Genomic DNA, 24,554 nt, shown 5'->3' on the forward strand with positions numbered 1-24,554 from the left:
AACAGACCGTTTCGGTGAATATCTATTCGGAAGACCTATAATCGCCTACGATTTTTGGTTTAAAGTGTGATGAAAAACAAAAGTTTTCTTTATCTCAATTTTTCGTTAGATGGGCAAAGTAATGCCTGTTGTTTTCGGAGCAAAAATAATGTTGTTTTAGGTACAAAAAAAGGCCAGCTACGATTTTCAAAAAGGAAACAGCGGCTCAAAAATTCGGTTAATAATATTTCTTTCCTTAAAATTTCCTGAAGTTTAAAAGTTCAGCTAGCATATCCGAACTGACATGTTTTTCTTAGCGTTTAAAAATAAGGCTTTAAATCGCACAGAAAGGACACTTATAACGTAAAAAAGGCATTCCAACAACTATGTAAAATTTTCTCGTTGGGTGCCCCTGAATTGTGAAATGTATCAAAACACAAGCTGGGCTATACTTACATGTTCAGCCTCACTTTAAAGGGACTATGTCACAGATTTTATCAGATTTTTAAACAGCCAAAATGTATATTTGTGTCGTAGGAAACTTTAAAAAAATATTCTATTTTTATTAACAATTCCTATTTTAGAGCACTAAAACTGTTTAAAAGCGCGTTTGGCTGTGAATGGCTCGGATGGAAATGGATTTATAGCCGAAGTTTGATTTCTATCCCCAAATAAAGGTTATATCTTCAGTTATATGTTCAAAGATAACGTTTTCCATGGGTAAAGTTGCCTACCACTTATTTTTGGACAGTTTAGATAAAAAATCTGCGAAATCCCTGTGACATAGTTCCTTTAAAACTAGATGAAACAAGGCAACCAACTAGATCACACAACGCTCCTTACCTTAATTGGAAACATGGAAACTCTCTCGGGTGAGTCAATATTGTACCACACGCACAGATTCCCTCTGTTTTGGGCCACTACTACATCACTGAGAGGCACCCACTGGACATATGTACAGTAGTTCAGGATAGTTGTACGCACTTGTGTTTCCACATCCAGTAGATGGAGCTAAAATGAATCAGAACAAACAATTACGTCTGCTGAAAAGTTTATTGGCTAATCTGGCTGGCGCCTAACTCTGGATTGCATGCAGTGCCCCCCCCCCCCCCCCTTTTTAGCATGCTCGTACGATTCACCAACAATTTCTGTATACCTATTTATACTTCTGGGTGAAGAGAGGCATCATGACAGTTCGTGAGAGTAAAGTGTCCTTTTTAAGAAGACTGATGATTAAAAGACAATGTTCCGGCTTGAATGCTACAATACAATACTCCCCTTACGGGGCTTTTCAGTGACAATAAATTACAATAGAAATAACAATTTTAAAATTATAAAAATTACAATGGTAAACATTACAATGATAAAAAATTACAATGATAAAAATTTGGATAAAATGAATTACTCCTAATTAATCTATGTTAAAAACTCCTCCATTAATTTTGATTTTAAATGAAATTTAAAAGATGAAATAGTTTTAAGAGTTTTTAAGTTTTAAAACTTTGCTCAGACTAGTAGCTCTATAACCATTCGATCCTGAGGATTTAGTGGTAAAGTAAGGCAAAATCTTATATCTTTCCTGAGATGCCTGTTTGATGTATGAACATTGTAAAAAAAATTGGTAATCAATGAGTCAAACAGAACTCACCTTTAGTTTCTTGTCTCGAAAAAGCAGCGTCCTTCCAGTTTCATTGAGCTAAGAAAAGAGTTAAAATTTGTTAAATTTGCAAAATGACAACTGAAATCATACTTGTTAAGTAAAATGTAATAAGCAGTTGACGGCGTCAAGATCAGAAAAAAACACTACTGGTGATATAAACAAATCAGAATTCACAGAGAAAACACGGCCGTTGGTAAGTGCAAGGAACCTTACATAAACTGTATGGCGATTGCCTTTGATTTCGTGCTTGATCATACAAAAACAGGCCAAGGCAAAGGGTGGGTAGGTTACACAATCCCAAGTGACCACATGCTATAAATGGCTTATTAGAGTTCATAACCTATGCAATATTGATTTATAAGAAAAGAAACCTGTGATATACCGCCGACCGGTTAGCTCAGTTGGTAGAGCGACGGACTACAGTGCGGGAGGTCTCGGGTTCGAGTCCCAGACCTGACCAACACTCAGGGTCTTAAAATAACTGAGGAGAATATGCTGCCTTTGCAATAACATCTGCAAATGGTTAGATATTCTAGTCTTCTCGGATAAGGACGATAAACCGTAGGCCCCATCTCCTGCATCTTCAGTGTTATGGTCAGCAGGGGACGTAAAAGAACCCACACGCTTATCGTAAAGAGTAGGGCATGGAGTTCCCGGTGTTGTGGTCTGGTCTTTGCTCGTTGTATTGTGCTTACTGTGAAATGCTCGGAGATATTAGCTGTATAAGCTACTCTTCAAATCCGAGGGTAAACAAAGTGATGATGATGATGATGATACTTAACAAAGATTTACCAAAAATGAAATTTCATTCCTTTTACAACAATGGTAACATATCATAACAGTGCTATTAGGATAATTCTCACCTCCAGCCAATCAATTCTTGAATCATGGTTCACTGTTGCAATATTGAACCCACTTATCAGATCAACTGCAAAAATAACAATTAACACATTATTACGAATAAAAACCCAGTCATCCTGAATGTCAAAATGACAAATGCTATGCACTTACCAACAGTGATTGTCTTGAGGTCTACAAGGTATGCCATCTTTTTGTTATTTTCAACTCCTCTTTGTTTCCTTTCATTCAGCCGAACACTTTAAAAAAAGACATTAATTGAAGTTACTTCTCATGCATTTAACAACCTTGTTAGTGTTGTGCCACATAGAGTACAATGTCAACGTCTTTTCAATGGGCTAAAGAGTTACATAATTTTATCGCTTTACCTGCTTAAATGAGGATTCATAAACTCAGTTCTCACAGTTCCAAGGATTTCATTGTTTCCATATTCAATCAGAGACAGTTCACCAGCATTGAAGACCATGCAGACCTAAAAAAAATGTGTCCAGAAATAATATTCAATTACTGTGGGGAAGAACTTTGGAAAAGAATAATTTGATGTACAACTTTCTTCAATACACTAGTAAGCTTTAGAATGCTTGTGTTCTGTTACTTACATTCCATAGATCTACAGTGAACAAACACACTCTTAACAGGTCATGTCCTTTTGTGAACAACCATTTCAACCACAGTTAGTTGCAGATAATTTTGTTCAAGTGTCAAAAGTGTCCACAAGGGTTTTTTGAATTCAAAAAATTATGATAACTGCCATGTCACCACAACAAAATGGATGGTTGATCCCATCAGAAACAACTTTTAATAATTACCACAGAATTTGACATACATTTTCGTTTTCAAAGAAGAACTTTTCATTTCCACCAGTGCCTTGCCAAGGAACCTGAAATGGAGGCAGAAGGACATATTTCAGGAGACACATCGATGAACTTAGAGATCAGGAACATGAACTTAACAATAGCCAAGAGTATGAAAGATGAAAATATTCCGTGATCAAATTCTGTGAATCAAGATCCATGTGCAGAAAAAAGTGTAATATTAGCATGCTTTTTTTTATCCTCAAGTCAGTGTTAATTCAAAACCTTTGCAATCTGCCAAAAGAAATAACATTGCATGATTTATGGTCACCGTGGTAACTCTATTATTTAATTATCAAAAACTTACAGAATACGCACCTCACTAAGCTTGTTATATGTAAGGTCCCCAACAAGGAGAGTGTCTGTTGTGTATGCCACAAGATACCTGTCCTTGCCCATAATGCTCACTTTATCAATCTATTACAGAAAAAGATGTTGAATAATTAAATACTAAAGATTTCTGCAAAATAGTGAATTTATTGTTATAAACACATCTGGGCGAGAACCGACTATAGCAGTACTTACATGTTTTGTAGAGATGTTCACCTACCATAATTGAAGGCCTGAGCGCAAGAGACGCACTTTGTGTTTCGGCCAAATTGAACATTGTCACAAACAACTCCAAATTTTGCACGCAAGTTCGTTTACGTGTGCTCAACACTGCCCTGTATTTAATTTTGCTGGTCTTTCCTTCGTTTTCGAAAAATAACACATGCAAAAAGACAAGGTTTTTGCTTGCGCGGCTTCTTTTGTCTTTTCTTTTACAAACGATAAACAAAGGAAACCTTTTGTTTCTCAAAACGATGAAGTCAGCTAAATTTTTAGGGTTACAGTCCTAACCCTAACGCACAAGGTAACCCCAAGGCCTTAGGGTCGGGGTTAGAGTTTCAGATTAGGGTTACAGACTTAGCCCTAACGCAAAAGCCTAGCCCTAACGCAAAAAAAAAAAAAAAAAAAAAAAAAAAAAAAGCTTAACACTAACCCCCAGGGATTAGGGTTAAGCCGTTTCAAGTTAAGTTTAGGATCAGAGTCAGCCTCAACCTTTAGATCGCGCTTTTAATGCAGTAAGCTTTCACGCCAGTTTGCTTGCAGCTAGCTTTTTCTACAGTCTGCTTTGGTTAGCTAGTTTTTGTTGTTTCGGGCAAGACTATTTTACTCTGTTACCGTTAGCTGTAATTTGCCGAGGTGAAAGTGAAATAAAGACTGATTGTTGATTGAATACGTTTGCTCGCATTATACTAGTTTTGCTTTCAGTTGAGTGCCGCCGGCTTGCTCTCACTTCCATCTCCACTCCTTACATCATCACACATCTACAAAATCCCGCGAAAACAAGATAAACTTATGAGGTCTTCGTTCGCACGAATCGATAGATTGATTGATGAATATTTAATGAGACACAGAAAATATTTTGCGAAGGGAAGGTGCCCTGGGGAACATATAAAGAATTTTTTTAAGTCTAAAACCAGGTCACTTCTCGGCAACTTTGTCGCGGCAGCACCCAAGCGGATCCTGCAAAACTCGTGTTGACGAAGTTCCCGGCAAGAAACCTCTTGTTTTTGACTCTCTATGCCGCCAGGCTCAAAACTACCTCGGTTTGTGCAACGTTTTTTCCGAAGCGCTAAACAGCGCTGTTGTACAAAACAAAGGCAGAAACATCACTCAGTTCTTCGAGCGATGCTGTAAACTTACGGGTATTCAGACTTAATGATGTCCTTCAACCACCTGGCAGCAGCACTTACGCTAAAACTAACCAAAGGCTTCAAATGATTTTCAGGAACAAACGGCCATTTTTTTTTTTTTCTCTTTCCTCTCACGTGACACCTATCAGGTGACATCGCGTCACAATGTGTTCAGTCCAGTCCTTTTCTTAAAGCGAATCCTCAAAATGGTGGCTACGAACTAAAATCATGGCTCTGACACGTTTTTCAACCTCCCCGGACAGTTAAATAACGCTAGAAGGAAAGATTTACACGCGATGTGTCGAAAAACTCATGCTGCTGGTTGACTGTGGAGAACGTAAGCTTTGCAAAACGCCTTTGTTCTTTGCATACGTAATTTCTAAAAAACGAAGCTAGATTCAGCGAATTTGAATACAGATCAATGTTAAGCACACGTAAACGAACTTGCGTGCGAAATTTGGAGTTGTTTGTGACAATTTTCAATTTGGCCGAAACACAAAGTGCGTCTCTTGCGCTCAGGCCTTCAATTGTGTGTGTTAGAAGTGCATAAAAGAGCAAAATTCAAATTCGACTATGATTGTTTTAAAAATGAGAAACTGAGTCTTGGAATAGGTGGCTAACTTGTCAAAATTTTTATAGATGCTGAGATTTTGAGACAGCTAAAATTTGCCAAGAAGAAACATCAATTTCTCCATTTTGAAAATCTCAATCAAGGAAAGTACCTCATATCCATAATGAGATTTGAGGACAACACGAGTTCCTGATGACAAGTTCTTTACAATGACCTGCAATGATAAAGACATATTTTAGTTGACATAAACTTCTAGCCCAAGAACGTCGGCTTTTAGTAAGTACAGCTAAGTTGCAAGTTTAAAACACTAACAGAAAGTAAGTAAGAAAGTACCTCAACTGGTTTTCTGGCAGTGTTTGTTTGTTCTCCTTTCATTCATTTATTTATCATTCTTTTCATTTGGTTAAGTCTGCATTGAGCCAAGTGGCCCATACAGCTGGAGCTTATCCTAGTTTCTGTAGCATGAAGCGGCTAGGAGTATTTCTTCTCCCCCTGGATGGGATGCTAGTCCATCACAGGGTTACCCCCCAGCATAAGTTTCCTGGTACCCATTTATACACCTGGGTGGAGAGAGGCACTATGGGAGTAATGTGTCTTGCTCAAGAACACAATACGATGACAATGACCAGGGCTGGAACCTGGACCACTCAATCTAGAGTCCAGCACGCTAACCATTAGGTGACTGCACTTCCCACAACCCTCTCTTGGTAGCCCGACTATGATAAACTAACCTGGCTGAGCCCAACATAGGTCATCTCAAACTTGTTCTTGTAAACTGATCTTCTCAAACAACAGTCAAACAGTTCCACTCCACCACACAGAGTACCCTTAAATAAAAAATTAAAGTTACCTTATTATAGGAAATTAACGATACATGTTATTAACGCGAATTTCAAAAATTCGCGTTAATTTCATTGATGTTAACTTTTTCACTATAAGGATTTAACCAGAACTTTTCTTAAATTCGCGTTAGTTTTATTACGCGTACATTTTGTTCGCGTTTAATGCTTCGTTATATTCCTATAATAAGGTATATTCAGGGATAAATTGAAAGCACTTTTCCATACATGTAAACGAATACATAAATAAGTCAAGGTTTATAAATGTGAACAAGAGACTTTGAGGAAAACACTTACAGCAACAAGTCTGGATCCATCTCTTTTCCAAGCCATGGCAGTGATGGTGTAAAGATTTGGAATTTCTTTGATCTTAGATTCATCCCAAGACCCTTTTCTTGGACTCCAGTTAAACACTCTTAGCCTGTTATAGCTTCCAACCACCACTGACTGTCCGCTAGGACTACAGATCGCCACAGTAAACTCTTTCTCATCATCATCCTTGGTGTAGTCAAAGTTTTGTAAGATCCTCCCTACCGACAGAAAGATAAATTTTTTAAGAAGACAGTTAATTTAATCTATGAACAATTAATGAAACAGCAGCCTGTATATACTCAAAACTATAAATAATTTACTGTATTTCTCCAGAAAGAATCCATACTTCCTCCCTCCTCTCCCCTCCCCCCGATCCCATGCCTCCCAAGAGGCGGTGTTTTTTTCTTTTCACTCCCTATCTGACCTTTCTGGAAATTCTAGGGTAGCCTCTTACTTATCTTTTTAAAAGTTTTGGTTTTTGATACCCCCACACCTTCTGAATTCCCCATGATCCTCTGTGGGATGAGTGTGAATATTTTCTGGAACCACACAATGCACAATAAAAGGAAAACAAACTTTATGAACTCTATCAATGTGATGGAAGATAATTTTTAAAAATGTTTCCAATGCAAGCCTGATAAAACATGTTGAGTTTTTGAAGAATGGGTTCTAGTCATTTGCAAAGTACAGCTGTAGTTTGCTAGGAGTATTTTTGAACTTCTCAAAGTCATATCAAAACCGTGTAAGAGACTTTCCTATGAACCCCTTTAAAAAATGATGTACAGTTGATTGTTTCACCTTCTTTTCCATATGCTATGATCCTTTTGTCGCATCCTGCAGCCATGATTGAAGAGCCCCAACACAGAGCATATGGAGGAGATGGGTGTTTACATAACTGACCCTAGAAATTTAATTGAATGAAAAAAAATATTTTCATGTATACCAACAAAATCAATTTTATTTTTTACAAGTATGGATGGGCAACAAATAATTAATTTTAATTAAAGTTAATTAATTTTTAATTAAAATTAAATTAATTTATTAACCTACCTGTGACAAGCCTGTTCCCTCATCATCAAAAAAGTATCTGACAATGGCACCATCAACATGACCAGAGAGAATTCCTTTTCCTGATACACTGTAACAGAAACATTATATTAAGTGAGAATGGTACATGACCTGTTTATACCAGTATACTGATCCATTTAAACCAAAAATAAAACAGCAGCCAAGCTATGTCATGACTCAAATCACCTATGTTATTCAGCGCCAAATCCTTTAAAGAGATTAATCAAAACTATAACAAAACTCTCGATCATGATTGGTTATCAGCGGCCTGATTTGAGCACTAATAGGACAGTGTACGCGTCATGCTTGTAATTGGACAGTGTAATAGGACAGTTTGCGCGCCATGCCTGTGTAATTGGACAGTACGCGTCATTTTGCGCGCGCTGTTATTGTGCATTTTGTTGAGAAAACTGTTATGTTTTTTGGTATTCATAAAGACTTATAACCATTTCGCTGGTAAAGATTGTTTGTTTCTCGAATTTTGTCATAGTTTTGATTAATTGGTAACAGGACTTCGTGTCGTCCAATTCTGTCTGTAATCATACTTGTGATTAAACAAATCACTCGTATGATTACAGACTGAATTGTACTCCACTTAGTCCTATTACCATTATTAATTAAGCAGTACTAGCCTGCAGCAATACGAAACAACTTACTTTGCAGCCAGAGAAATGACATAGTTATCAGTTCCATAGAGGGTTGTTGATTTGTTGGTTTTAAGGTTTGCAATACGGACCTGCAAGATTAAAAGTTAAAGGCATTGCACGTAAATGAAATGTTACAGTGACTAGATTTAGCCTTATATGCCTTTGATAAAACAATGATCCCAAGATTGATTACTGGAGCAAGAGGGGAGGTCTACAGATTCCTATAGAGAAGTGTTATGTTAATATACAAGCTTACCTTTCCATCCGCTAGCCCAAAGATAATGTTTTGTTGCTCAGGCGGCCATATCAAACATGTTACAGCACTCTGCAAATGCCAAAAAGCAAACAGAATTAATAATTAATTTTGTACTCCTGAGAAATTTAGTTTTGTGGCAACATTACTTCTCAGAATGACTGGACTGCAGTATACATCACTCCCCCACTCACTCACTCACATTAAAAACCTACATATATAGTTGTGCTTCAAATACTGAAAATGCATTATCTCAAGGACATTAATTTGTCAGTACATGCACTTATCACTTGGTGACCTCTTAGTTTGATGGTGTCATGAAGGGTAACTTCATGCCAGAGGGCAACCTGTGACAGAGTATACCTGCCAACTTTTTCTGGTTCAAAGGCGTGAGATTTTTATCCTGAGAGGGCCTGAGAGTGCCGTGAATTCCGAAGACGAAATGACCATGTTCGAAGTTTTCTGAGGGTGTCCGAAGTATCCCAAAGACGTTCCAAACATATCCCGATCCCAGTGTGTAGACGTGTTTTGCTAAACACGACCTCGTTCCCAATGCTTTTCTTGTCAAAAGTCTGAGATTTTGGGAAAAGTTTGGTCATTTACTCATTTGACATGGAGTTTGGTTTGAGTTCACATATTTTTGGAAATCTGCCAGTTATGGTTGTACTAACTCACATTTTTCAACAGGCGTGAGAAATTGGTTCATAAGCGTGAGTTGGCGTGAGATCGAAGTTTTCAACTCCCAGGCGTGAGTCTCACGCCTAAGGCCTAAGAGTTGGCAGGTATAATAGAGTAGTGCCCCATCCTGGGGGTGTTGCAAAATTGCCAGTTGCCATTACTTGTTTATATCATGGAAATCAAGGTAAGGTGCTAGCTGCATGAACCCTTAGCTATTAACTAGTACTGTTGCTAATAAATAATCTTATAACAAACCTGTTGCACAAACTTGTTGCAGATGACTTTCTTTTCACCCCTGAAATTACCAGAATAACTAAAAATTAGAACATAATTTTTAATAATATAGGTGGAATATAATTATGATTAAAAACTATTAAGAATATTTATAAATTTAATAATAATTTACTATGACAAATTAAATTAGGATATGGATACTGATTGTGTCTGAGATTAAATCATACCATTCTTCTCCAATTTTGTAAACAAATATAATGTTGTCCGTCTGTCCAACAGCAATCTTGGTGTTATCTGGAGAGAAGGCAAGTCCTTTTACAATGTAGCTTTTCTTTCCAGCCTGAGAAGTATGACATGAAACAAAAAAGTAATTTTAATTATTAGTATCACAAGACAGAGATATTTTATAAAATAAATAAAGAATAAGCCCAAAATACACCCATACCATAAAGCCCCAATTAACACTAAGATACACATCAGCCATAACTAAAACCATCATAAATTATTGTCAGTCTAACTGCCAACTTGCCTGATTCTCAGACGGTCCAGGTTGCTGGTGGCCACGTACTCTCTCCCTTGCTCACAGCTACCCACTCTCTTACTTAAAGGAGAGAGTGTATGGCCACAAGTGACCTAGGCCGTCTGAGAATCAGGCTAACTGCCAATAGGCCACCATATAACAGGGGACATAATGCATAAAGGGACTGACTGAACATTTGTTCTAGCCAAAAGAAACTGGCCATAGTAACAAGTGCCCATTAGGGGTAATAATGAAAGGGTGGCGAAAGGTCCTTCAAAAAATGTGTGTCCCACAGAATTTGTGCCAAATTTCAGGGGTCTAGTTGTCTAGAATTTGTCTGGGATGCCTTATCAGAGTCTCAATGTCTTTTACATGGCTAATAAAATAAAGTCTTGGGCTCGCAGAAAAATATCAGTCTTGCTGTCTCGCAAAGTCTCAGTTGTACGACAAATTTCTACTGTTAGTATTATTAATACTAGGTATTGATCATATACAGCCTTGGGTAAATGGCCAACCATTTCTTTGTAGCCAGAGAACTGATTTATTACAGCCATCAAGTTAAGGGAAAACATTGTACCTGTGAATTTGCTGGTTTTGTTGAAAACTTGTCTCTTCTCTCACCAAGCTCATCATACAGTATAACAACTCTGTCCATTGTGACTACTGCCATTTTGGTGTTGTTTGGTGACCATGCCATTGCTGTCACCTTGCAGGCCCCATCCTTTAATATTGAAAATATGTATGTAAGCTTTGAATCTGATACATGCAAATAAATTATACAAACCATCCCATCCCTTTCCCCATATGTATCTTTTTATTCCCCCCTTCCCTTTGTATTGCTTAGTTTTTTTGGACCATGTATTTTGTATGTTCAACATAAAAGGGGGAAAGGGCTGTTAACAAATACATTACTGTAGTTATGCTCATAAATTTCACCATTTTGCAAGTGTTTCAACAACATGACAGCTGCAGATTGGCTGTGAAGTTATTACCCTAGGAGACGCATTATCGATCCAAATGGAGAATGTGACTGGACGGATAATGCGTCCTCTAGAATGAAGATGGACACAAGACACATCCACCTTGATCAAGCATATTTGAAGTTCATCCCTCAAGACGCACTTTGAAATATACTTCATCTAGACAGCCTGCCAGCCTTCCCACTAGAGGACACATTAACCGTCCAGTCGCGTTATCCATCCAGACCAATAATACGTCCTCTAGTATAAAAATGGCCATTTTTCCTTCATGAAGTAAAATAACAGATGCTCCAAAATTATTTTTGTTATCTAACATAAACAACAAACAGATACCAAAATAACTCAAACACATATCGTATCAGTTTAAAGTTCTCATCCCCATCTAGCCGACATTGCTCCAATGTCTATATAACATCATTTTTAGGAGACAACATTGAAAGGGGCAGAGGGGGATAAATTTATTTTTAATATGTCTATTGATCTGCATGATGAACAGAACTATAAATCAGGGTCGATGTCGAGAATGCGATTACGGTTTAACCAGTAAAAAAGGTAGAAATACAACTGACGGCTAGACACTTCAATCGCTTCGTACGTAGGTTATCTGAGTAGCTAATCTCATCAAGATTATCAAAATGAGAGCTGCATTTTGCTGTTGATGACGAAACTTAATTGTGGTTCTAGAACAAAATTAGGAAAAAGAACATCATTAACACAATTACCTGCGGGTTTAGAAGAGTCTTCATGTATCGAAGTTGCATTTTGACGGTTTAGATCCCCCAAGTTTGCGAGAAAATTACATTTGAAATAAATATTTTCATGACAGTGCAGTCGCCATGTTTTAGCGCTTGAGGTATCCTAGATACAGACACAGTTTATGTGTTCAGCGGGCTCCCCCATGGTGAAAGATCACATGACCTTCAGGAGATTCCCAAAACACGCGAGAGAACAGAAAGAAGTGTTTTTAGCTTTTATTTGTAAATATGTCTCCAAATTTTTACAGATTGTACATAAGATTTTTACTTTTTTATATTTTATTCATTGTAAATACGAGTACGGGTAGCATTCAATGGGAAGCAACAGAAAATCCAAGCAAACTGGAGCTTTGTAGAGTGAAGTCTTGTCACGTCAATACCACAACACTCTGTGGAAAACGTGGCAGAAATAATGAAACTACGATTGGGCGATGTTGTGTAAAGGATGGAAACGTTGTTGGGTGAGTTGCCGTTCGTAGAGTTCTTCGATATTCGAAACTATTAGATTTTATGTAACGATGATTGTCTAGTTACCCAGACATGTTCAATTCTTTTACTGGCTTCTTTAGTATAGACACTGAATAGACCACCTACCGGCATTTCAAATCTTGATATTCGCTATATCGGCTTCGATATCAATACAGCTAATAAGATCACCTTAACATCCAGAAACGGAAAGAAATTAAAAGAGAAATCTTTAGGTTGGACAGCAGGCAAGGGTGGGAGGGAGGAAGTGGTTTCTTCTCAAAGGTGAGAGGGAGGTGGTGGGGGATTAAACAGTAAAGAAACATGAGCTAAAGTGATGTTTTGAGAAAATGATGGAATAAAGGCAGACCAAAAGATAACTTAAAGTTTTATTGTTCTTATTAAAAAAAAAGCCCAGCTGAGCCAGTCTTGTCTTCAAGAACAGTGATTTCATTTACAACTTAAAAAGACCTTTGAGGACCAGAATAGAGGCCCTGCCAGGGCAAATTCTGAAAAGTGACATGGCCCATAAAGTAGCGACAGCACACAAAATAAAATCGTGAAAAACAAAACCCTTTTGGAAAAACTTAAATTCCGACAAGGACAAGTAATTTATCTTCAATTTTACTACTGACAGCGATGCGAAGTTTGATAAAACAGCAACACAGCGCATTTTTAAATTTAGACAAGCGACATGGGAAACCCCCCTGGCAGGACCTCAGAATACTTATTGTTTAGTTCAATTCAGTAATCCATCAGCTATTTAAATAATTTACTGGACTCTGAAGCATTTGTTCAAATTACAAATATCCCTCAGCTATTCAACTCTGACCAATATGATATCTTTCTTTCAGGTTGGACCTTAGTAACTGCACATTAAAATCCATGCCAAGCTTGGAGTCTGTAAAATCAGCTCTTAGATGGTTGTAAGTATACAGAATCTTAGAAAACACACCAGTTAATCAATTGATAGATAATGCTATCTACTGGATAAATCACTAATCCTGTTGTTAAGAATAACTAAACCAACTGGGCTAGTAATTTATCCAGTGGATAGCGTTATCCATCCTTTAAACGATATTGGGGTCAGGTGTATGGAAACTGTATGATCTCCAGTAGTGTCGGCCACTTAGCCTGTTAGTAAACTTTACCTTACCTACCGGTACATCCTGTGGATATTTTGAGAAGAGAATCGGTTTGATGTTGGGGCTGAAGGGAAAACGCGGTGACCTAATGTTAGCATATTGAACTCCTGAGTGAGATTTGAGTGCTGCTCAGTGTCAAATGAAAGTGTTGTGTTCTTGGGCAAGACACTTCGCTTTCACAGTGACACTCGGTCCCCACCCAGATATATAAATCATGGGTACTAGGAAACTGTACCAGGTGGGGGAGAGGTACTCTGCACATTTGAAGCTGGGAAAACTGTCAGTGCAATCTGACAAAATGCTGGGGTGGCTAACCTGCAATGAACTAGCATCCTAATTCCTATGCAGGGGAGTAAGCAAATGCTCCTGGCCATTTCATGCTACAGAAATCAGAGTATTTACAACTTGTTAAACCACTGAATGACCGGAAAAAAGGTTACGACTGTTAAAGCCAAGACATTTAGTGAACTATTGTTTTTTTTTCTTGTTTCAGATACTTGACGGGCAATCCTGCCCTTGATTGTAACAGCACAATGTTTCTTAACAGTTTTAAAGGCTTGACTGACCTCTCAGAGGTGTAAGTACAGAATAGTTTGCTCTTAGACTCATATCAGTCCCTTTATTTTCTTCAATCTGATTGTCAAATCATCATGTCCAAATGGAAAGACACAATAATTATTGTTGAATATTATACTACAGGATCCGGTGGGACTGAGGGTGCCTTCAAATTCTTTCACCCCATCAGAACTGAGAACTTTCTAGCAGAGCCTGGGTCCCACAGGCAACCTATTTTTATCTTTGGGTGACTTGTATAACTTTGCCATCATGAAAAAGCTGGGCACCCAAGATTTTTTTAAATAAAGGGCTTTGGGTACCCTGCAATTATTTGAAGAGCACAGCTTTGCATAACCTGGAGGCTGAACAAGCCGGGCCAGCAGAGCGCTCGAAGCTGCACCCTCGGAATAACTTTTTGCTGTTTTATCCAATAGAGCTCAAACTTTGCACAATGATAGAACTCTTTATCCCAAACAATCGTATGATTTTTGTTTTTTGAATTTAACGGTTTTTGGCGGGAAAATGACGTCACAGTGCCTAAGTCAAATTTTCATGTCCCTGTTATGGCACAAAAAGTACATGATTCTAAAAGAACTCATTGAGATAAAGTGAAATGCGAAAAAATTATTGAAAAAGCTCAATCCGTCTTGAAGATATAAAGATCTGAATTTTGTAAATGTTCTAAAAATGTAACAAAATGGCGGAAAATTCAAATTTCCAAACCTTATAGCTTTTTCAATAATTTTTTAATAATTTTTTAAACTTATAATATTATTATAACAAATGAGAAATAAGACATTGTACAAGAATCAACCATAAGAATACGCAGGAAAAAATTTCTGAGCACCCTCTGTGTTCTAGAACAGATGCTCTAACCACTGAGCTACTGGAGACTGGACTGGTAGTTCACGGTAGTTGTATTCATCGTTGCTATTAGTCTTGCGCATGGTTTGATGAATACAACTACCATGATTCCTTGCAGGCATGTGCCATAGAGGGAATCAGGCGTTATTGTACAATTTCTTTTTTCTCATTTGTTATCATTTCTATCAGCAGGACAGGTTGGTACATGGCCTTTCATTGGTGATACATTATTACCATAAATGTAGCTGCGTAATGCAGCTAGGCCATTAATGTGTTACTAGTGATAGGACTGCATGATGCAGTTTGTAGTCCAATCCACAAGAAAAACCCTTGCTCGCCATCGAGTCTCCAGTAGCGCAGTGCTTAGAGCATCCATTCTAGAACACAGAGGGTTGTGGGTTCGAATCCCATCTAGTGCTCAGAATTTTTTTCTGAGTATCCTTCTGGTAGATTCTTTAATTAAAAGGGATAATTGACAATAAGATTTATTTTATTGCAGGGTTTTACCAAGGCGATGCAACTGCACAGGAGGGAATAATCTTTGGACAAATCACTCTAAAATTGGTTCTGAACAGTGGTGTGAAGGACAGAGGAACTCTTGTAAAGTCCTCAATGGTAGGTTTTCTATCATATTTACCTTAATTAAACTCTTCCACTCTATTGATAGCACAGTGGTGAGCACTCTTGCCCCCCACCGATATGGCTTGAGTTCGAATCCTAGGCCTGGTATCACATGTGGGTTGAGTTTGTTGTTGCTTCTCATCCTTGCTCTGAGGGTTTTTCTTGGGGTTCACTTTTAAATTCCAATTCAATCTGGAAACAGTGGATGAAGAGTCACTCTGTGGCTATGCCACTGCAAAATTCCTATTTGTTAGTTTATTTAAATTTCATTCAGTTTAAAATATCAAATTAATTTTGCCCCCATCTCCTTCCTTGTCAGAATCAACCTATTCCCTTTAGATGTTAATGTAGTTATCAGATAAAAATATTTAGCCTTATTTTCTGATTATTTTTCAGTTACCTGCCCTGATAATTCAGCGTGTTCCCCAAATGGACCAGGTACATAAATAGTAATAATTTTCTTTAAATCGTGCTAATGATAAATGACTAATGATGGCAGAGGGACTCTTTACAGATTACCAACAGTTAGCCAGCAGTAACCAAACATATTTTTTATAAAGTGCAGGGTGTTCATTAGGCATCGGAGTTCGGAGAATTCTCCTTCTACTACGTAGAATTCTCCGGCTAAATTTCAAAGGCCTGAAACTATTTTTTTTTATAAAGATCAGAAACTTTAAAAATCATTCTCCGGTTACTATACACTATTCTCCTGCTATTACAATTCTTAATGAAAACCCTGAAAGTGTCATTCCTTACTTATAAACAGTCATCTAACTCAAAATCTAAGACTTAAAATATTGTGCCATTTGTACGTAATAATGCTCAACTTGAGTTTGTTGTGAAAGTGATAAATGATCATTGCAGTGAATTTCCAATTTAATCAATTGAATGAAGAACCTGAAAAAAAATTCAAAAAAAAAAATTTGAATTTTTTCAGGCTTCTCATTCCAATTGCTAAATTGGAAATTCACTGCAAGATCATTTATCACTTTCATATCTATCCGCAGTTCATATATGAATTATTTCATATACATTACATCATTGAGTTTGTTGTCTTGTGTAGGGTTTTCACAGTGTTTCTGTGAACCAGGCTGGCTTGGTTATAAATGCTTAGTTAAGGTAAGGAAGTTTTGTTTTTTATACCAGTTGATGCACATAATTATGTAGCATATCCATGGTTTTGGAAGTAAAAGAAAGAAAAAAGGAAAGGGCAGCCTTGAGCCAAGAGGCGCATACAGCCGAAGCTTATCCCTTTTTTGGTAGCAATAAGCGACTAGGAGTATTGCCACTCCCCCCTGGATAGGATGCTAGTCCATCGCAGGGTTACCCCCCAGCAGTTAATTCGCAGCACTCCAGCCAGGGCTTGAACTGAGGCTGTTCGACTCAGAGTCGAGCGTGCTAACCATTAGGCCTCCCACTGGTGAGACTGCCCCTTTAATTTCTTTTCATGTCATTGCAGGGACATGAACTTCTATTAAGTGAAAACATCAGATAAATCATTGACAGGTTTTTTTTGTATTCATTATTTTCAGCATGGATTTCCTTGGGTAATATTTTTTGCTTCCGTCGCTGGATCAACTGTGTTTTTAATAGCTGTCATTCTAATTCTTCAAAGAAAAAGGTACTATCTGTAAACTAGCATGTAACATTTATGGAGCATGTCTGTTATTTTATATAACCTTGTAAAATTCATTAATTATTCATGAGGGTTAAAACCAATTCCAGCACAGTATTCAGATCACATGTACACAACTGTAAACCCCAATACAAATCAAACAATATAATTAACTTTTGATACAAACTCCTTCTCAGCTAATTAGTATTCATTAACTTTTGATACAGATCTCTACTGATTCGCATAACAATACTTTGCATTCTTTTTATTGTTTTCATTTCACAAGTAGAATAAAATATTCGCGTCCGATCTGTATGGGCATTTACAATGGCGAGCCGATAGGCTCGCCATTGTAAATGCCCATACAGATCTCCCGCTCATTTTTTATCTACTACTTATTAAACTAAATGAATGTCTCATTTGTTAAACTTTTCTTTCTGATAGACTGTTTTAATTCTACATTGCAGGCGGAGACAAACTTTTTCACATTACTCACATGTCCAATGACCTGGATTAAATAACTTTACAGTCGAATGTATTGTGATATTGTCACTTTCTTGAATTTAGGATAAAATTTTAACAACTTTCTGTTGGTTTTCTAAACATCACTGTAGTATCAATTCATAATTAATTTTTATTGATGTGGTAAAAATAATTTATTATTATTATTTATCATATTGTGTAGTTCCATAAATTTATTATCCATACTTCCCCACGGAAGGGATTTCTTCTAAGACCCTTACCCCTCTGGAAATTCCAATTAAACTTCATACAAGTCATTACCTCAACGTTTTTGGCCTTCGAGACCCTTCCCACCCCCAGGAGTTTCCAATCCCTCCTGTGGGTGGAGTATGGACATTTTCTGAAACCACACATTTCTGGTTTTACATGTAAATTACAAGAATTAATAATAATTATTATTTGTATTTTGTTTATAACTTGCCAATTGAAGGGCATGTGGCAAGAAGGTACTAAGTATACAATAGAGTTTCTATTAGCAAAAGCTTGTTGATACTGTTGTTACTTTTGCTAAACTCTTTACGCCTTCAGGTGAACAAGTAAAATCATGCACAGCATCCATTTCCTATGTGCAACAAAAGATTCTACCAGTAATTGATAATTTATATGATTTTTTTTCATTAAAGGTTCTTAGCTCCTTCTTGCCCCATGGCATTTATAGCAGTTTTCAGTGATATGCAAACTCTGAAATTCAATTCTTAAAAACAGTTAACCCTTTTTGCTGCTGTCAATCATTTTAGCAGACCTTTCAGGAAACAGAAGTTCACTTCGACTAGGTCAAAAAGGTCATGTCTGCCAGTTGTGATTGGTAGATTTTGATCCATTTTGTTTGTTTCTGTTTCTCATGTATGGTTCGTTGGCTGTCACCATAATAATAATTGACAGCAACAAAAAACGCAATCATTAGTTGGATTTTGAATTTTAGAGTTTGCATATCTCTGAAAACCGCAATAATATTGTTTGTGCATATGACAGGATTCACAAAGTGCAAAATAATTTTTTATTCTACAAGCAATCCCAGTCAAAAAAGAAAGAAAACGACTGTTTGCAGCTTTTGCTGGATGTTTTTATTAAAGTTGACTTTTATCAAATCATTAATCATTTTTTAACACTTTTATCTTCAAAAAATAAAAAATAAAAAATAAATAGCAGCCCTGCTTTGCAAAACGCTTTTTAGGTTGTTCCCAAGGCCCCCTGTGTTCCTTTGCATCTTTAAACTTATTCTATATCTTGAACTTACAGTTAATGTTATGTAATATTAGATAAATAAAAATATTAAGCTATCTGTCTTGTATGTTTTGTGATCAAACAATCAGATTAATTTGTTTCATGTGAGAATCTAAAATTAGCGATTAAAGGTAAAAGTGCCGCTTCTCAAAAAATCATTTGTTATGTAAGGAATGTGAGAAAGGCCTTTTATTTCTTTGTGAACGCATTTTTGCATCCTTTTGTAATACTGTACTTGCTGTTGTTTCATTTTTGTATATAAGAATGAGGAGTTATACATTGTATATGAAAATAAATTTTCATCTTGAAAAGAGACTGTGTAAGTTCTTTTTTGAGGAAGGTATTTCACTACGTTGACAGAATCCAAACAAATGTGACGAAATTAATCCGTCTTCATCGCTTGGGACTATATGGCATGTGCCGTCTGAAAGGTGCTAAATTTGTTTAATACTCGTATCCGTTTTAGACAAATAAACCGTCTAGCAAAGCGTCTCCCAGACGTTTTAACGCAATCAAGTGACATTTACTGCTATGTATACTATTCATCTAAAAGAACGATTTTAGGCTTATTTGGATTATCCGGCTTAGTCAGATATTTGCCCCATGTATTGATTCACTTTCTATGCCATTATATTCTTGGCTCGTCAATGAGTGTACATTGCAATCACCAGCTATGGGAATGAACAGAAAATACTGAATACGGAACCACATTTACCTTCGCTGTCATCTTTGTAAGTACAGGTAAACACTCGTGTTGTTTAAGTTCGGAATAGTGCTGATCAAGTTCGAAAATCTCCTAGTCCAGTCGCTGAACTCTCTCTTCCGCGCGCCCTTTACAGGGTTCAACCCCCGCACAGAAGAGAGAGTTCAAGACTGGACTAAAAAATCTGCTTACAGACTTAACGTTTCGAGAAACTGAGAGTCATCAACAGGGGAGTATTGATGTGCTCCACAATTCTCAGAACTAAATCCTGTTATATACAGCAAGGAGCATCAATATTTTGAGCTTTTACAGTAAACTCCCAGTATAACGAATATAGCGAAGTGCTAAGGGACTGGGAAACTTTGGCCGGGCTAAAAAAATAAATCATTCGTTAGTACAGCGGGGCTCCACCGACTGTAGTTTTGGTTCAGACGAGTGCAAATTACCAAATTCTGAGACTAAGGGTGCTTATTTAGTTTTTAGGTACCTAAGTCGGCTAATTTTGTAAAACTTATTTTATACTTTTATACACGCTTTAGCTTGTCAATTGTTTGAGTGAAAAATAAGAACCTGATGCTGAATTCCGAGTGAACATAATGCTAGTTGTAGCGAACTGTAGCAAAAGAATTATTGTTTTCCTTCCCCAAAAGCTTGGGCGGCAGGACGGTGCCATAAAAGGGGAGCTCGAGGGGGAATTTCTTGCGTTCTCTCCCTAGGCTTTCCTCTTAGTCTATCTCCCTAGGCCCTTCGCCGCTCGTTGTCGTGGCTTCGCCGCTTGCGCGCGCGCCTGTAAGCCCCAACAAAACCGCCAGCTACGCAGGCTGAAAAAAAAAATATAAATCTGTGGAAGTCTTAGTTTAATTTAGAGCTCCCCTATAACAATTCAGCAGAACAGAAGTGTACCAACAAATCGCAGATCACCCCGACGTGATTTAATTTATGCACATAAATCAATTTCAGCAGGTGCATGCTGTCATGGCAACAGAGCCACACTTTCATATGTTAATATCGCCTTCTTCATGTTGATTTCTATAATGTTGACACGGCAAAAGGGAACTTACCGTGTATTAATTTAAAAAGCGCCGCGCCGTTGTAGCACTAATATGTAAAATGTCCTTCAAGTTTCTCCTAAATTTTTAACAGCGGGAATCTTAAGTCGGAGATCAATGGCAAATTCCTACTGGCATTTTTAAGGCGCCCAACAAAGAAGTAATATAGTCTTTGGCCTTTAGCTTTTATATTAAAGGCGGAATGGATATCCGTTTGTACATTGCGGAAAGATCAGAGGAAAATCTTTAAGCGGTTCAATAGCTCTGGAAAAACAAAAGGTAAGTCTTGAATCTGCTATTGAAGTGAAAGAATTTTCTTTTAGATTTTGATTAAATTAGAACTGCTATGACATGAAAAGTATTACTGAATGAACGAAATAGACTGAATTATATTATAGAAATTCAAATCTAAAACGCGGATTTTTTTTTTCGAAAAAAAAAAAATATGCTTCTGGTTTACACATCTTGTGTAATCGTTTCTCAAATTTCAGTATAATTCTCACAATTTGCGTTCCGCCCTGAAATTACATTTTCACATTTACAAATTGGCTGAGCTCCAGTCGGCAGTCAAGAACGAATCAAACAGTCTAATAAAATACACAAGACTTGTCAATGTGGTAATAATGTAATACCAGGTTAGCTTGTACCGGGCTGATATTATCATGTAAGGGCAAATCGAACATCTCTTACGCAAGTACGTTATTTTCATTCAATTTTCATTAATAGTTCGCTCCTTATTTGCCAATAACTTTTTTGATTTCACAACGAGTTCAGTCCACTGCTCAAGAGACTGACTAGAAGTGCGCTTGTGTTGTATTCTTGGGCGAGACATTTAACGATCGAGCTCACCGTGACATATGCAGCTAGCCGATATACATTTTTAAATTTTTAATTTTTAACTCTTAACTGCAATTTTTATCTTTCACCTACTTTTATGATAAAATTTTATATTTTATTGTAATTTATTGATTTATTTATTTATTAATGTATGTGGTACGATTCTTCAGTTTTTCTTCTTCTTAGAATTTAAGTGTAAATATTTTAACTTTAAATAGCTTAGATATATAATAATGTAAATAGTGTCCACAATTAGTTTTTTTTAAGCTAAATACTTCAGACACTTTAATAAAGTATTTCATTTCCGTGCCCCGTTTCCCCACAGGAGTATAAATGGGTACAGGCGAGTTATTGGTCATTTTATATACTGGAGACACATAATCTGTTTGGGTGCGCTGAAGAAATGTTTAGTGCATCTTTCACAGAGTCAAACTCAAGAGGAGTTATGCTTCTTAAGTTTTCGTGCCTTTGGAACCCGCTATCATGGTGCATTTAGCTCAGTGGCAAAACCGACCTAAAGTATACTAGCATTCAATCTAGAAAAAAAAAATGAACACCGATGGAAAGGCTGTTAGTTGTATAGTTTACCAGCAATTATTAAAGACCGTCAAAGGGTCCCTTCTCCAATTTTGTTATCTATCTGCTAGTCTCAGATTCTATTATACAAAGTTTGAATGTTTATATACCACCACCTGAATCACAAAACGTTTTTGATATTCAAGTTGATGGGGCTATTAAAAACCTCAAAACGAGATATTAAAATTCAAGATGTTGTTAGATTGTCGATAATACACCCTAGTTAAAGACAGAAACCGGAAGAAAAGTTATGCAAGGGCTATTCATCAGCATAACCATGTTCAGAGGAGTTACCCCTTTCTGCAACTCTAAATTTACGAAAAACATTGTGTTGTTCATGTGTAAAGGATAGGTGACGGAGCGATGTTTTGAACTAAACTTATCGCAAACCAGCTGTCCATGGTTACTGAATAACGCCTAATGTGATAACTACCTGAACTTTGTAATTACGATAATCCGAATACTTCCAGGATCTGTGGTTATCTTGACGTCACGCATGACAGCTCTGCACGAGGCCGCCGCCATTGGTGATGCCCAGGCCTGTGAGTTCCTACTGCTGAGCGGTGAGACAGATCCAGACGGGGAGGACTGGGACTGGGGAAAAAGAACGGCTTTGCACGTGGCTGCCGCGGCAGGTAGGACAAAATTTTTTTCCTGATTGCCTAGATCTTTGCCTAGATTATCAGCCTGACTGAAAATTCCCAGAATTTGCAGACAATCCACGCAAAACAAATCTACATCCCTTACATACACGTCTATTATATTTTCAAGGTCACGTGGCGTGCGTCGAGAAGCTCCTGGAACATGGCGCAGATGGCGAGATGCGCATGGCAGGAGGATGGACGCCAGCACACTGTGCCACTGAAAAAGGCAGTGTGGCAATACTGCAGGCTCTTGTAGAGAATGGAGCAAGTGTGACGAAAAAGGATAACACCGGAGACACGCCCAAACGAGTTGCTCAAGTTTACGGTCACTTGGACTGTGTAAACTTCATTGAAAGGTGTGGTACTTTATTACCTATATTAAACCCTTGAGAAGTAAACCACTTTTTCTCTGACGAGTACGGAGGCCAGAGGCCTTCAAGAGCTTTCTTGGGGATATAGTGTCAACAAATCACTACTATTGGTACAAGTTAAAGGAAGAAAATTGATTTCACCTTTTTCTTCCAGGTTGGAAAATTCAAAGACACGTGAGTCCGAGACAGAAGATCAAAGCAGGGCAAATACACCTTCCATCGACCTCGACGCCATGGAGAGGCTAAAGACGAAAGTGGATTCACAACAGGAAGAAGACGCGAGTGACATTGTTTTATACAGTGAGGAGGAAAGACCATACAATCACAACTCGAGAGTCACATTCTTGTTAACATGAAACAGAAACGTGATATTTAGTTTTCCTCTATTTATAGAGTCAAGGTTCTTGGAGTCTAAATCATGTTTCCGACTTTATGAGAAAAGCTCAGCATGGGCCCAATCAATGTCTTTTAGTAGACACTTGAATAACTAAGGTAACACTACCCGACCGTCACCGTTAGTCTCAGAGAATCACCCGAGCGACACGCCGACGTGATAACTTTTGGAGTGCTCGACATGAGTGGTGCAGTGTTCCGATTGGATAATGAGGATCGGAAAGTCGTCGGGTGTTTTACGAAAACTTGACAACAAAAAAACGTGAGACAGAGCGCGGGGTTTGCAATTAATTATGAGAAGAATTATGAGATTAGTTTAGTTTTGCAGTTTCTCAGCTTTACAGTTTGTTAAAAAAAAAATAAAACGAGTCATATTAAATTTGTTGTTTCAACACAATGCGTTCAATTTAATTGAATTTATTCATGCGCCTCATTGTTTCTCGTGCTTTAATACAGTATTTTTTCCCCTGCGTCTACTTTGGTGATTGGACCCTTCTAATGAATAGTGCGCGTTTTTTGGGCATGTGTGGGGTTCGCGTGATTGCCAGTCCGGGAGACCATCTTGTTCTATCTCATTTTTGGTGCATTACTTGGAGGTGTCAACGCCCAACAATTCTAATTCTAAAGAGTACTCGAGTAAGATTAGACTGCAAGCAGTATCTCTTTTGCTAAGGACAAGCGCGAAAGCCAGCGCGCACGATAGCGCGGACGCCGCTCTAGGCTTGCTCCAAGTCGCTCGTTTGATTCGCAGGAGACCACTGGATACAGAAACGGAGGGCGCGCGCGGGAATGAATTTCGCGCGATTTCAAAGCGAGCTTACTCAAGTAACTCTATCGTCACGAAACGAGCGACTTGGAACAAGTTTAGCACCGCTCGTATATATATCGCTCTCGCACGAATTCGCGTTCGTTAAGGTCAAGACACACTAGGCGACAAGTCGTAGCGACAGGTCTCTGCAACAACTCGCTCCGTGTGTAGCACTTTTAAAACAAGTCGCTGCGTCAAGGCCCCCCGGGGGGAGGGGGTACTCGAAAAAGTTTTGTACGGGGAGGCTCCGCCTGGAGATCCAACCCCTTACCCTT

The 24,554-nt window shown here is 37.8% G+C and overlaps 3 protein-coding genes across 3 annotated transcripts in view; 2 read left to right on the forward strand and 1 right to left on the reverse strand.

Moving 5' to 3' along the window:
- Nucleotides 1-11,998, reverse strand: part of LOC144646879 (intraflagellar transport protein 172 homolog) — a 33,072-nt gene extending 21,074 nt beyond the window's left edge. Inside the window, exons 1-18 of the mRNA XM_078506583.1 lie at nucleotides 11,855-11,998; nucleotides 10,730-10,873; nucleotides 9,860-9,972; nucleotides 9,654-9,693; nucleotides 8,724-8,792; nucleotides 8,477-8,556; nucleotides 7,803-7,890; nucleotides 7,551-7,653; nucleotides 6,738-6,970; nucleotides 6,333-6,428; nucleotides 5,753-5,815; nucleotides 3,670-3,768; nucleotides 3,324-3,377; nucleotides 2,866-2,969; nucleotides 2,651-2,736; nucleotides 2,503-2,567; nucleotides 1,628-1,675; nucleotides 823-990 (exon numbers count right to left, since the gene is read on the reverse strand). Coding sequence (XP_078362709.1) covers nucleotides 823-990; nucleotides 1,628-1,675; nucleotides 2,503-2,567; nucleotides 2,651-2,736; nucleotides 2,866-2,969; nucleotides 3,324-3,377; nucleotides 3,670-3,768; nucleotides 5,753-5,815; nucleotides 6,333-6,428; nucleotides 6,738-6,970; nucleotides 7,551-7,653; nucleotides 7,803-7,890; nucleotides 8,477-8,556; nucleotides 8,724-8,792; nucleotides 9,654-9,693; nucleotides 9,860-9,972; nucleotides 10,730-10,873; nucleotides 11,855-11,893 — 1,692 coding nt within the window. The 5' untranslated portion in view covers nucleotides 11,894-11,998. The remainder of the gene's footprint in view (nucleotides 1-822; nucleotides 991-1,627; nucleotides 1,676-2,502; nucleotides 2,568-2,650; nucleotides 2,737-2,865; nucleotides 2,970-3,323; nucleotides 3,378-3,669; nucleotides 3,769-5,752; nucleotides 5,816-6,332; nucleotides 6,429-6,737; nucleotides 6,971-7,550; nucleotides 7,654-7,802; nucleotides 7,891-8,476; nucleotides 8,557-8,723; nucleotides 8,793-9,653; nucleotides 9,694-9,859; nucleotides 9,973-10,729; nucleotides 10,874-11,854) is intronic.
- A 43-nt stretch (nucleotides 11,999-12,041) lies between these two features.
- On the forward strand, nucleotides 12,042-19,205 carry LOC144646891 (all-trans retinoic acid-induced differentiation factor-like). The gene is made up of 8 exons (XM_078506598.1): nucleotides 12,042-12,348; nucleotides 13,207-13,278; nucleotides 13,991-14,074; nucleotides 15,416-15,531; nucleotides 15,934-15,975; nucleotides 16,601-16,656; nucleotides 17,070-17,158; nucleotides 17,620-19,205. Exons 1-8 carry the CDS (start codon nucleotides 12,116-12,118, stop codon nucleotides 17,657-17,659), a joined length of 732 nt encoding a protein of 243 aa, XP_078362724.1. The 5' UTR covers nucleotides 12,042-12,115; the 3' UTR covers nucleotides 17,660-19,205.
- Nucleotides 19,206-19,857: 652 nt separating this feature from the next.
- Nucleotides 19,858-23,856, forward strand: LOC144645667 (ankyrin repeat domain-containing protein 66-like). Its single transcript, XM_078505220.1, has 4 exons — nucleotides 19,858-20,929; nucleotides 22,534-22,698; nucleotides 22,835-23,063; nucleotides 23,233-23,856. Exons 2-4 carry the CDS (start codon nucleotides 22,560-22,562, stop codon nucleotides 23,432-23,434), a joined length of 570 nt encoding a protein of 189 aa, XP_078361346.1. The 5' UTR covers nucleotides 19,858-20,929; nucleotides 22,534-22,559; the 3' UTR covers nucleotides 23,435-23,856.
- Nucleotides 23,857-24,554: the final 698 nt, after the last annotated feature.

Source organism: Oculina patagonica, chromosome 3 (genome assembly GCF_052425735.1).
Source record: "Oculina patagonica isolate OP01 chromosome 3, crgOcupat, whole genome shotgun sequence".
Lineage (NCBI taxonomy): Eukaryota > Metazoa > Cnidaria > Anthozoa > Scleractinia > Oculinidae > Oculina > Oculina patagonica.

Coding starts and splice junctions, on each gene's coding strand:
- LOC144646891 (XM_078506598.1), top strand. CDS start 12,116: ATGTCTCCAAATTTTTACAGATTGTACATAAGATTTTTACTTTTTTAT. Junction 12,349..13,206: donor AAGGATGGAAACGTTGTTGG/GTGAGTTGCCGT, acceptor TCTTTCTTTCAG/GTTGGACCTTAGTAACTGCA. Junction 14,075..15,415: donor TTGACTGACCTCTCAGAGGT/GTAAGTACAGAA, acceptor ATTTTATTGCAG/GGTTTTACCAAGGCGATGCA.
- LOC144645667 (XM_078505220.1), top strand. CDS start 22,560: ATGACAGCTCTGCACGAGGCCGCCGCCATTGGTGATGCCCAGGCCTGT. Junction 22,699..22,834: donor GCACGTGGCTGCCGCGGCAG/GTAGGACAAAAT, acceptor TATATTTTCAAG/GTCACGTGGCGTGCGTCGAG. Junction 23,064..23,232: donor TGTGTAAACTTCATTGAAAG/GTGTGGTACTTT, acceptor TTTTTCTTCCAG/GTTGGAAAATTCAAAGACAC.